This window comes from Enhydra lutris, unplaced genomic scaffold (genome assembly GCF_002288905.1).
Source record: "Enhydra lutris kenyoni isolate GAN:26980312 unplaced genomic scaffold, ASM228890v2 scaffoldscaffold86, whole genome shotgun sequence".
NCBI lineage: Eukaryota > Metazoa > Chordata > Mammalia > Carnivora > Mustelidae > Enhydra > Enhydra lutris.
In genome coordinates this window covers 1-13,394 of record NW_019154170.1, presented here as the reverse complement: position 1 = coordinate 13,394, position 13,394 = coordinate 1, and the positions used below count along the sequence as shown (strand labels likewise).

The 13,394-nt window shown below is 45.1% G+C and overlaps 1 protein-coding gene across 1 annotated transcript in view; it reads right to left on the bottom strand.

Annotated features, from left to right (window-relative positions):
- LOC111161795 (mucin-16-like) overlaps positions 1-13,316 on the bottom strand; it is a 78,767-nt gene extending 65,451 nt beyond the window's left edge. Inside the window, exons 1-5 of the mRNA XM_022525756.1 lie at positions 12,224-13,316; positions 9,292-9,837; positions 7,681-7,794; positions 2,091-3,911; positions 213-2,015 (exon numbers count right to left, since the gene is read on the bottom strand). Coding sequence (XP_022381464.1) covers positions 213-2,015; positions 2,091-3,911; positions 7,681-7,794; positions 9,292-9,837; positions 12,224-13,316 — 5,377 coding nt within the window. The remainder of the gene's footprint in view (positions 1-212; positions 2,016-2,090; positions 3,912-7,680; positions 7,795-9,291; positions 9,838-12,223) is intronic.
- Positions 13,317-13,394: the final 78 nt, after the last annotated feature.

Sequence of the window (13,394 nt, the reverse complement as noted above, 5' to 3'; positions counted from 1 at the left end):
GAAAGCTAAAGTCTAATGGGTACACAGATCCTGTCTGGGGTGAAAAAATGTTTTGGAGAAAGATAGGATAATATTTATACAACACTGTGAATATAATTAATGCCACTGAACTGTACATTTAGAATAGCTAATTTTATAGTGTGTGTGTGTATATATATATATATATATTTTTTTTTAATATTTTACCACAGTAAAAAAAAAGTAATTCTTACCTGTTTCTGAAGTCACACTCAGAGAGGTCATGGTGGATGTCCCAGGTGAGGTCTCAGGGACAAAGGGACTTCCTGCTGATGTACTGAAGGTGGTTGTGTTCTCTGCCATGATGGGGCCTGAACCTGTAGCAGCTACATTGGTGGTCTCAAGAGTTGTGGTTTTCAGGACAGTGGTTGAACTCAGTCCTTCTCTGTGACCAGTTTTCGGTGGTGTTGGGGTCTCTGATGCTATCAGAGTCACAGTTTTGGACAATTCAGGGAGTCCAACTGAAGTCACAGGTGGTGAGGGTTCACCAGTGGTTGCAGGGGTACTGACAGGCCCAAGAACACCAGGAGTCAAAGTTGGGATACTGGTGCTGGCATTTGATGGAGGGCTGGGGGCCAGTAAGCCTGTGGTTTCCAGTAAAATGGGGGAAAGAGTTGAGGTTGAAATAGCTGTGCTGACGTTTGTGCCAGGATGGGTGGAAAGTGAGGCTGTTTCTGCAGGAACACCAAGTGAGATAGTTGGACCTAGATCACCTCCACTGGTCTTGGTCACAGGTGTGGTGAAGGATGTTATTTCTGCTGGACTGGGGGAAACAGTCTGAGTTGGAAGAGCTGCACTAATCTCCAGCTGAGGCCGGATGGATAGTGAGGCTATGGTCTCTGGTAAGTGAGGAAAAGCAGTCGAACTAGGAAAATTCGTGATTGTTTTTGTACTGGACTGGGTGACCAATAAGGCTGTGGTTGCTGGTTCACTAGGAGAAAGAGTCAGACTTGGAATAGTCATATCAGCATCTGTCTCAGAACTAGGGGCCTGGGAGGTCCCCATATCTGGTACACCAGGGGAGATGGTTGGATTTGGAACAACTGAACTGACTTCTGCCCCAAGACTGGTGGCTATTGAGTGTGTGGTATCTGGTTCACTTTTGGAAAAAACCAGAGGTGTTGTGGGGACAGAGGTGTTTGGGCTGGTCTCTGCAGAATGGGTGACCAATGAGACTGTTATATTTGGCTTATGTATAAAATCAGTCTGAGTTGGAACAGCTGAACTGGCTTCTGTCCCAGAACGGGTGACCCATGAAGCCGTGGTCTCCTGTTGACCTGGAGAAACAGTCAGAGTTGTAAAACTTGTACTGACTTCTTCCCCAGTACTGGTGACCATTGAGGTCACCAGCTCTGGCACAGTAGAGGAGACAGTTGGAGCTGGAATGGCTGAACTGGTCTGTGCCCCAGAATGAGTAACCATCATGGCTGTGGTCACTGACTCCACAGGAGAAAGATTCAGAGTCGAGATAGCCATACTGGCCTCTTTCTCAGCACTAGTGACCTGTGAGGTCACCATATCTGGTACACCAGGGGAAACAGTTGGAGTTGGAACAACAGAACTGACTTCTGCCCCATGGCTGGTGGCCACTAAGGGTGTGGTATATGATTCACCATGGGAAACACTGGGTATTGTCCTTGGAACTATAGGACTGGTCTCTGCAGGATGGGTGATCAATGAGACTGCTGTTTCTGGCTCCTCAGGGGAAATAGTAAGAGTAGGAGCAGCTGAACTGGCTTCTTTCTCAGAATGGGTGACCCATGAGGCTGTGGTCTCCAGTTGACCTGGAGAAACAGTGAGAGTTGTAAGAGTTGTACTGCTCTCTGCCTCAGAACTTGTGATCAGTGAGATTTCCACCCCTGATACATCAGGGGAGCCTGCTGGAGTTAGAATGGCTGAAATTGTCTGTGCCCCAGAACTGGTAGCTACTGAGTGTGTGGTATCTGATTCACTATGGGGAAAACTGGGGGTTGCCTTGGGAATAGTTGGACTGGTCTCTGCAGAATGGGTGACCAATGAGACTGCTGTTTCTGGCTCCCCAGGGGAAACAGAAAGAGGTGGAGAAGCTGAACTGGCTTTTTTCTCAGAATGGGTGACCCATGAGGCTGTGGTCTTCAGTTCATGCAGTGAATCAGTCAGAGTTGAGAGAGTTGTATTGGCTTCCACCTCAGAACTGGTAGCCAATAAAGTCACCAATCCTGGCACAGTGGGTGAGACAGTTGTAGCTGAAGGTGAACTGATCTCTGCCCCTGGAGTGGTAGCTGTTGAGAATAAGATGTCTGATTCACCGTGCAGAGTTATTCTGGAAACAGATGTGCCGGTCTTTGCAGAATGGGTGACCCATAAGGCTGTTGTCTCTGAATCATGCGAGGAATCAGTAAGAGTTAGAAAAGTTGCACTGGTCTCTGCCCCAGAATTAGTGACCAGTGAGGTCCCCACCTCTGATACACCAGGGGAGACAGTTGGAGTTGAGACGGAAAAACTGGTCTGTGCTCCATTATGATTAACCCAGGAGACTGTGCTTACTGGTTCGCCAGCAGAAAGAGTCAGAGGTGAAAGAACCTTACTGGCACCTGTCCCAGAACTAGTGGCCTGTGAAGTCACCATGTCTGGTACACCAAGGGAGATAGGTGTAGTTGGAGCAGCTGAACTGGCTTCTGTCTCAAGGCTGGTGGCTGTTGAGGGCATGCTGTCTGATTCCCTATGGGAAACATGGGGGGTTGTCCCGGGAACTGTTGGGCTGGATGTTGCAGGATAAGTGACTAAGGAGACTGTTGTATCTGATTCATGCAGGGATTCAGTCAGAGTCAAAGAGGTTGTACTGGCATCTGTCCCAGAACTAGTGACCTGTGAGGTCACCATATCTGGTACACCAGGTGAGACAGTGATTGTTGGAGTGGCTGAACTAGCTTCTGCCCCAGGAGTGGTGGCCATTGAGAGTGTGGTGTCTAGTTCACTTTGAGAAAAATCCAGAGTTATTCTGGAAACAGGTGTGCTGTTCTCTGTGGAATGAGCCCATGAGGCTCTTGTATTTGGCTCACCAGGGGAAACAGTCAAAGCTCCAACAGTGGAAATGGCTTCTGTTCCAGCATGGGTGACCTGTGAGGCTGTTGCCTCTAGTTCGTCAGTCAGAGTTATAAATGCTGTACTGGCTTCTGCCTCAGAATTGGTGACTGGTGAGATTTCTACCCCTATTATACTAGGGGAGATGGTTGGAGTTGGAATGGCTGAACCAGTCTGTGACTCAGGACGTGTAATCAATGAGACTTTTGTATCTGGCTTACCAGGAGAAATAGTCAGAGTTTGACCAGCTGGGCTGGTCTCTGCTGCAAAACTAGCATCCAGTGAGGTCACCAGCCCTGGCTCACTAGGGAAGACATTTGGAGTTGGAGTGGATGAACTGCTCTGCACCACAGGATGGGTGACCCATGAGGCAGAGGTCTCTGGTTCATCTTGGGAATCAGTTAGAGTTGAAATGACCATACTTGTCTCTGCCCCAGGACTTGTTACCAGCGAGGTCACCATTTCTGGTACACCAGGGAAGACAGTCAGAGTTGGAACAGCGGGACTGTTCTTTGCCCCAGAACTAGGGACCAGTGAGGGTGTGGTTTCTGACCCTCTGTTGAAAACAGATGAGGTTGTCCTGGGAAGCTCTGTGCTGGTATCTGCTCCAGGTCTGGTGGCCAGTGAGGCTGTCATCTCTAGAACATCAGGGGAAACATCTGGGGTTGTAAAGATCGTTCCTCTTGTGCTTGTGCTGGCCATTTTACCTGATGTCCTGAGGAGAGTCAGCATTCCGGAAGTGGGAGTAGAGACTGTAGTGGTCAAAGTTGCTGTAGAGGTGGTCTTCAGAGCTGTGATTTCTGTGCTTTCTGTCCACTCTGTTGGTGGTCCTGTGAATTGGGGGATGGACACACAGTTTAGACAAAATGATTGCCACTTATCAGACTGGCAAGGACTTATTTTTTTCTCCAAATGAGGAAAGGGAGAGAAATGTCTCTGCCTGAGATATGCACGTAATGCTTCTGAGATGGGAAGAGGAATTGTCATTGACCTTCTCGCACCTTCCCCTTCTCCTCTTGTGCAGTAACTCTGTGAATTCTTAACCACTCCTTATTCCCAAACACTGTCTGTACTCTACAGCCCCTAAGCCTTTGTTCAGGCTGTTTTCTCTGTCTGCCTTGTCCATCTTTCATCAGATTCCTTACATTCTGCCCTTCTAGAAACCCTAACTCAAATCAACTTTCACAAATCCATGTCAGAATTCATCTCTCCCTTCTCAATATTTCCTTACCCTACTGTCTGAATCTGCACCATAGCACACCTCACAGTCTGCTTGGTAACAGCTATTACTAGCCAGAAGACTGCTTGGCATATAGTAGGTGGCCACAAATATTTGTTGAGTGAGTATGTGAATGAATGGTTACATGGATGGTTGTATACAGAGACAGGTCTCTGTGGGCTTAAGAGAGATCATGTGTCATTGTGCTTAAGAGCTTGGGCTCTTAAGAAGAAGGTAGACCTGCACTTAGCTTCTGGCTCCTATGCTAACTCGATGTGTTACCAAACCTTGCTAGATTTCCATATTCTCATCTGTGAAGTAGGTATAAGCACAGTGGCTATCTCAGAATGCTGATAATAATGCACCAAATCCAATGCCTGCTGGCTTGCAACATACTACCACCGCTACTTCTACTATTACCTGCTGTTACTGCCATTACTACTGTCACTGCTAATACCTACCATTACTACTGTTACTGCTCTTCCCACCCAGGACCATTGTTACTACTGCTACTTTTATCTACTGTCACTGGAGTTATTACTACTGTTTCTACTACTATTACTCCCTTTTTGTATTTCCACTACAGAATAAGTGTTTGCTGAGTCATATTTGCCAGGAACCACGCTAGACCAGTATTAAAGCTGGCCAAGGTGCCTGGAATTCAGACTCTGAAAATGAGTAAACTTACATTGGCTGAGAAGCAACTACTGACTGGAGGTTCAAGTAATGGTAAATAAAACACATTACCCTTTAAAATATATTTTTAAAAATGGTCCCCAGAAAGGAGGGAGAACCACCAGGAGGCTTCTCTATAAAGACCCCAAAGCCCACTGGCACTTGATCCAGGGATAAAATAAAGAGGATTTAGACTCTGATGGGGGAGTGATGTCCCTCTTTTGCTAAGACTATCCTGAACTCTCACATTTCCAAGAGTGGACATACTGAAATGCTTTATATGTATCTGGCAATGAGGAGTGGAAGGAGAGAGGAGGGGGAGGAGGGACATCTACAAGCACCTAGCATGATTTATCTCTTTGATCCTCACCAGAACATTGAATGTACATTATATTATTCTTGTGGTTTCATAGAAGAGAAAGACAGATGCTCAGAGATCTTTATCTGCCAAGGGCACACACTACTGACTGCTTGTGTGGAAATCTGAACATCATTCTGTCTTGCTAAACCAATGCTCTCCAGCACTGTAATATATCACTCCCTAACTGAATCTCAGGATTTTGTGGGGGCCAGGATAAAAAGAGAATGATGTAAGGAGAAAATATCCATCTGGAGAGAAGTTCAAACAAAAATTTCCTAGTTCAGGTTCTCAACCTGGGGTGATTTTGCTCCCAGCAGATACCTGGAAATGTTGGGAGACATTTTTGTTCATCGCAACTGTGTGTGTGTGTATGTGAGGTGCTATTGGCATCTGGTGGGTAGAGGCCAAGATGCTGCTAAGCATCCTATAGTACACAGGACAGTCCACAAGAAATTATTTGCCTGATAGGGCTGAGGCTGAGAAACCCTGCTCTGTGTAGAAAGGAGTCAATGAGGACTGTTAGCCATCTAGATATTGGTCACCACCTGAAACCCAGTGACTCATTTCTTGGTGAACTGATGTAGCCAACCCTATCCATGCCCTACTTATATCCCATATCGTGACCCCAGTGGGGTCCTGATGCGGCCCCTGTGACCCCACACCTAAGGGCTTTCACTTAGCCTGTGGCAGGAGAAGGGGGTAGCCTGGAAGTGTTGAGGGTTATTATCCTAGGATCAAGCGTCCTACAGCCAACAATAGAAGAGTTGGATAAAAAAAAAATGTGCCATCTACTTTACTCCTCAGATAGAACAACACTAGAAGATTTTATTTATTTGAGAGAGACCACAGAGGGAGAGGGAGAAGCAGACTCCCCACTGAGCAGAGAGCTCAATGCAAGCCTCCATCCCAGGACCCTGAGATTATGACCTGAGCCGAAGGTAGATGCTTAACCAACTGAGCCACCCAGGTGCCCAACACTGACATGTTCTATGCTGTCTCCCAGAGCTTCCCAGTGGGACTGACGCTGTTGCCCATAGATACAATTTGCATTGACTTCCTTTCCTTGTCTTCTCCAGTGCTTCCTGGGACCATCCCCCACCTGAGACAAACCATTTGCCCCATACCCTTAACTCAAGTCTTCTTCTGGGAGATTGAACCAAAGATGGCTGGGTCACAGGATAAGACTAATCATCTGACTGTGGTGTAGGGGTTAACTGTCTAAAGCCTGCATGTTGCAGAAAACTCCCAAAATGTATAATAGTCTGAGCTCCAAAAATCTTGGGAATAAATTAATGGGTATGGGGAGCTTTACCTTTAACCCCACAGTGAGGAGAACCCCTTGCTATCTATACCTGTACCTCTTAAACTCTTAGGCAGAACAATCACACTGAGAAATGTTAGCAGATGCCTTTTAGAGAGAAAGATTATGGCAGCCAAACAATTGTATAAAACTCAGGGTTGGAATAAAGTTAAACAAATCATTTTACAGTAGGATTTCTCAGAGTCTTTAATATGCTTATGCATATTATGGTTCTTTAAGAAGGAGCAACACGTCTGCCAAACCTATTGATTGATTGATTGATTGATTGATTTATGTTTTGCCTCAAAATTCTTTGTCCTTTTGCTAAAGGATATCCAAGCATTACCAAGCCTTAGGTTTCCTGAATGTTGTTTTCTGCCCGTGTCTCCAGTATCATTTCCTACCACCCCATCCTTCTCCCTCATACTTTAGCAAAGGCGAGTTATTTGTATCTCCCAAATATTTCCAGTTTTACCCCCTCTCTGTGCCTTTGTACATGGCTGTTCTCTCTCTCCAGAATGTCTTCATCAACTCCCTTTGTCTTTCTGGTAAATCCCTAGTCCTCCTTTCAAACCCGATTCAGATATCATCTTCCTCATTAAGCCTTCCTTCTATAGTTCAAATACATCTTCATTGCATATGTTTAAAGTTGCATCATAGTTATTCCGTTCCTTTGTTGCTTCCCTGCTGGTCTGAGAGCTTCATGGATATAGTGCCCAAGTATTTTCATCTGTTCATCCTCTGCTTATAACAGTCTCTAACACAGAGAAAGTGATTAATAAGCATTTTCAGAGTTAAGTTAAACTGGGTCCCATTTGTGGAACTGACATAGCCAACCCTGAACTAAACTCACTCTGCATGTTATGAGGAAAAGAAAAGTGGTCATGTCCACTTGGTAACCATTAGACAAAGATCCAGCTAAGACAGGAAGCCCACGGACACCCCACATGGTTCTTCCTCTAAAGAAACAAACAGTTCCTCTCCCTGGAAGAGGAAGTAAGACCTCAAGTGAAACTACTGGGAAGTAAGCGAAGTTGAACCTACCTTTTGGACTAGCAGATGATGTGAGTGCCACAGACACATGGGCTGGTCCTGTGGCTCCTCCATGGGCTGCCTCATCGGGTTTCTTTGTGATTTGCTCCACAATGCCATCAGTCCCTACAGGTGAGGGTGGAAAAGAAATCTGGGTTAATTCATCTCATCCAGAAGAGTACTGTCCAAATGGATCCACTTAATTGACTATACAACTCAATTCTTTTCAAGTCCAGCTGTATGGGATGGAGCCAGGGCTCTGCGCCACAAATGGCCACCTGTGTCCATTGACCCACTCATCCACCTGTAGATCTGTTCATCTTTCCTTCCATCCATCCCTATATCTACCCATCCATCCTTCCTTCTTTCCTCCTTTCTCTAAATCCATCCTCCCTTCTACACATTTGCTCTCTCTTCTTTCATTTATCTGTCTTTCCATTCTTTCTTTATCCCATCCAACCACTCTTCTACCTTCTTACCCTCTTGCACATCACTTGTTTATGGAACACCCATGACTCAACTACTGAGCCACAGGTTAAGACTTGGATCAATACCTATTAATGTGTCTAATTTTATTGTGAATTGAGAGGTAACCAAGTCATCTTCCTATAGATACTGGCTAGCAAAGCAGGTGCTAAACGAGTTAGAGGACTTCCCTGCACTTGTCTCCCAAACAAAAGCTGGGGGCAAATTCAACTTTTCAGAGGAATGAAATCCTCAAGAGGTTCCCTTCCTCATCTATGGATCTCTTGGAGGTGATGTGCCTCCCTCTAGGCCCCCAGCCCTTCCCACATCCCACAGGTACTTTGTGCCATCATTTTTCTTTGCTCATCTTTTTCTTTTGCTTTTGACTCTGCTTTTTTCCCTTGCTTTTGACTCTGTCCTCAATATAAAAACACACTCAGTTCAAAGTGGGTATCTCCCCTGTATCTATGTGTAATTAGGCTGTAGTTTTAGTTCTTTTCAATGTACACTCTCTCCCTTTCTGAGGGCCCACATGTCAAAGGTCTCACCCTACTTCAATTTGACTATAGTATCATTTGATGGAACTGACCATTTTCTTTCCTAAAGCTCTCTCCTCCTACAGCTTCTGCAATGCCAGAATCTCTTGCATTTTCTCCTTCCTCTCTGACCACTCCTACTTAGCCTAACTAAGAGCACAGATTTCTAGTGCCACATAGTCCGAATTCTTACCATATATTAACTCTATTATCTTGAGTAAATTACTTAACCCTCTGTGTCTCAGCTTACTAATCTGTAAAATGGGCTTATAATCATCCCTTCTTCAAATTGTGTTTCAATGAGGATTAAATAACTTAATAGAACACCTCTTAACAGAGAATAAGTACGCTAGAAAAAGTCTGTTGTCATTAGCATTATCCTGGCATAATCATAGTAACGTTAGAACATCTATCATGGTACTGGAATCATCTACTTGCTTATTTATCTTTGTTTCCCTAATGCCTAGTCCAATGCCTAGAACTGAGGCTAGAGCAACAAACATTTGCTAAAAGAATTTCTGTGCAATTATAAACTTCTAATTAACTCCTTTATGTCTCTCAGGAAAAGAGTCATTTCCTATGAGCCAGTAATAATGGGAGTACAGGAGCTGTGGGACCTTACTTGTCAACTGTGTTGACTGTGAAGGAAGTTGAGAGGCATGTGTCACTGTTCCCAAGTGAATATGCTCTGTCATTCTGGTACCCATAATGGATGATAAAGATGTCCTGACTGGCTCAGTCCACGTCTCCAAAGTACTGGCCACAACCAAGGGTCCTTTGGCAGTGCTCCTCTCTGCCGCAGTGCTGGTGCCCACCATACGTTGGGTAGCGAGTGAGGAAGTAATCCCATGGGGGGCTGGGTTGGTTGAAGAGTAAGCAGTAGTGAAGGTTGAAGAGGGGAATGGTATTGAAGCTGATGAAGGCAGGTTCTCTGCAATGGTGGGCATAGCATCTCCAGGGCCTGGTTCTGTCCTCCAATATGGACTGGTTGAGAAGGTGGCTGAGCTGGCTCCTGGAACTCCAGATGAAGCTGTAGACAAAGAAGGCACCCATGTGTCAGTTGAAATGGTCTCAGATGAGGACAGCATTACTGTACTCAGGTGAGAAGTCTTTTCTGATACAGACATGGAAAGCCTGGGTTCTGGGAAGGAGGCTCTGCCAGCAGACCCTGCAAAAGAGAGAAGCACAACAGGGAGAGAGAGGTTTCCATTGAAATTTCAGCACACTGCTAAGACAAACGCTGGTCTGAAACTCATATTTTCAGAGAAGAGGTGACATCAGTCTTGGAATATTTGAAAACATGAATGGGCAGAAGAGATAAAAGTGTGCTTATGGGAGTGACTGGATGAGAGTCCAGGGATGTGAATGACTCTAGTCCTCTAGAAGAGAGATGGGAAAGTGGCCCTGCCACAAAGTTTTAGGGTCAAAGAAGACAGGTACTGAAGTGAAAATAGGGGTCACCTCCATGGAATAGATAGTATCCATTGGATAAGAGGCTCTGCATGGGTCACAGTGAATGGGGACAGAGGAAGGTGCCTCATACGTACAAGAGCTATTCTGTGCATTACTTACAAATACATAAATGAAAAATTTCACACTCTTTTTATCTGCACTAACATCAAAGGACGCCACTGTTAGAAAAGTAGAGGAAAAACGATTGTGGTTTCAAAGACTATATAACAAAGAAAAAACTGAGCTTTATAGGGACAGAGATGAGAAATGGGGTCAGGAATGGGAAAGGTGTTTAATAACTTATGCTGAGAAGGAATCAAAAGAGAGTAAGTTTGTGGAAGTCATCACTGCCAGAAAAATGAAGGGCAGAGAGATCCTGAATTGCTAAGGAAATGTTGAAAAAGGAAAACAAAACTGGAGGCATCATGTTGCCTGATTTCAAGCTTTACTACAAAGCTATGATCACCAAGACAGCATGGTACAGGCACAAAAACAGACACATAAGACCAGTGGAACAGGGTAGAGAGCCCAGATATGGACTCACAACTTTATGGTCAAATAATCTTTGACAAAGAAGGAAAAATTATCCAGTAGAAAAGACAGTCTCTGCAATAAATGGTGCTGGGAAAATTGGACAGCTATGTATAGTTGAATGAAACTTGACCATTCTCTTACACCATACACAAAGATAAAAACTCGAAATGGATAAAACACCTCAATGTGAGGGAGGAATCTATCAAAATCCTAGAGGAGAACATAGACAGTAACATCTTTGACATCAGCCACAGCGATTTTTTTCAAGACATGTCTCCAAAGGCAAAGGAAATAAAAGCGAAAATGAGCTTTTAGGACTTCATCAAGATCAAAAGCTTCTGCACATCAAAGGAAGCAGTCAACAAAACAAAGAGGCAATCCACGGAATGGGAGAAGATATTCACAAATGGCAGTATAGACAAAGGGCTGGTATCCAAGATCTATAAAGAACTCCTCAAACTCAACACTCAAAAAACAGATAATCACATCAAAAAAATGGGCAGAAGACATGAACAGACACTTCTCCAAAGAAGACATACAAATGGCTAACAGACACACAAAAAAATGTTCATCAGCATTAGCCATCAGGGAGACTCAAATCAAAACCACATTGAGATACCACCTTACACCAGTTACAGTAGCCAAAATCAACAAGACAGGAAACTAGTGTTGGAGAGGATGTGGAGAAAGGGGAACCCTCTTACACTGTTGGTGGGAATGCAAGTTGGTGCAGCCACTTTGGAAAACAGTGTGGAGAGTTCTCAAAAAATTAAAAATAGAGCAACCCTATGACCTGGCAATTGCACTACTGGGTATTTACCCCCAAAGATATGTATGAGTGAAAAGAAGGCCCTATGCACCTCAATGTTCATAGCAGCAATGGCCATAATCGCCAAACTGTGGAAAGAGCCAAGATGCCCTTCAACGGATGAGTAGATAAAGAAGATATGGTCCATGTATACAATGGAGTATTATGCTTCCATCAGAAAGGATGAATACCCAACTTTTGTATCAACATAGACAGGACTGGAGGAGATTATGCTGAGTGAAATAAGTCAAGCAGAGGGAGTCAATTATCAGATGGTTTCACTTAATTGTGGACCATAAGAGATAACACAGAGGACATTAGGAAAAGGAGAGGAAAAGTGAATTGGGAAAAACTTGAGGGGGAGATGAATGATGAGAGATTGTGGACTCTGAGAAACAAACTGAGGTTTTGGAGGGGAGGGGGATGGGGGGTTAGGTGAGCCTGGTGGTGGGTACTAAGAAGGGCATGTACTGCATGGAGCACTGAGTGTGGTGTATAAACAATGAACCTTAGAATACTGAAAAAATAAAATAAAATTTAAAAAAATAATAAAAATACAAAAAATAAATAAGGAAATTAAAAAATAAAAAAAAACAAAGAAAAGTTCGCAGAAAGAAAAAAAAAACTAGCACATGTTAACTCTTTGCAAACATTTATGATGCTAGTGGTCATGAACCCTGTGATAAACCTAATGGCTCTATTCAGAACCTGGTTAATGCACCCAAGATAAGAATATTCTATGACATAGAACAAAGGGTACCTTTCGGGGTAATGAAGCTGATTGTCCCAGGTTCAACACCTAGGGCAGAGGTAGAAAGCCTGGTGTTGATTCCTGTGGGGATGTCTGGTGACATCGTGGACTGAGAAGGGCCAGGGATGGATGTCCTGCTGGAGGAGATGACGCTGGTCCTGGAGGCCTCCATGGTAGTGTCAGTGACCACTACAGAAGGGACAGTCATTTTCCCTGAGGCCATGATGGTGTGCCAGGAGGTGCTGGTGTCCCGTGGTTGTGGGCCAAAGAGAGACGCTGAATGTGTCCTAAACTCTGTGGTTTCAGAAAGGTCAGACATTGGAGTGGAAAATGAGGTGTCCCCACTGAGAGGAGAGGTGACAATGGCAGTGGTGCTTTTCGGTGTCTCTGAGCCCATGGGGGTAGAAGACTGGGACTCCTGTGCAGACATGATTGCGCCCATGTTTGTTACTGTTGTGTTCCCAGAAAGGTAGAGTACCTCGGTAGCAGCAGACACTTCTGAGATTACCTGGGTGTCACCTAAGGTCCTGCTCAAACCTGAAGGTGGATTCGTCACAGGTCCCAAACCTGTGCTCAATGTGCCAGGGATCCCCAGAGAACCAGGTGTGCCTGGTGAGGTGGCAGGGAAGGGTGGAGAAAGGTCCCTGCCTTGTGATGTGGGGGAAAGTCGAGAAGATGACGTCATGGCACTCGAGGGCTCCAGGGGGGATGGCGATGTGGTATTTTGGTCAGAGGAAGGGCTTGTCTGTGACACAACCTCAGAACCCGTGTCCTCGCTAATGATCACAATTGGGTGGGTAAAACCCTGAGTCCCAGTGGAGTGACTCTCAGCCCAGGAGGCCGTGGCTGTTGCATCCGTGGTACTTGTGTGCTGTGAAGTAGCCACAGGGACAACTGTTTTGGGGACCATGGAGATAGCTGTGGTAACGGTCATGTCGGGGTAGGTAGAGAGCCTGGTATAGATTCCGATGTATGGTGACATCGTGGACTGAGCAAGGCCAGGGATGGATGTCCTGTTAGAGAAGATGATGTTGGTCCTGGAGGCTTCCATGGTAGACTCAGGGGACACTAGAGAAGGGACAGTGATTTTCTCAGAGTTCATGATGGTGTGTTGGGAAGTGCCGGTACCCCATGGTTCTGGGCCAAGGGCTGACATTGAATGTGTCTCCAACTCTGTGGT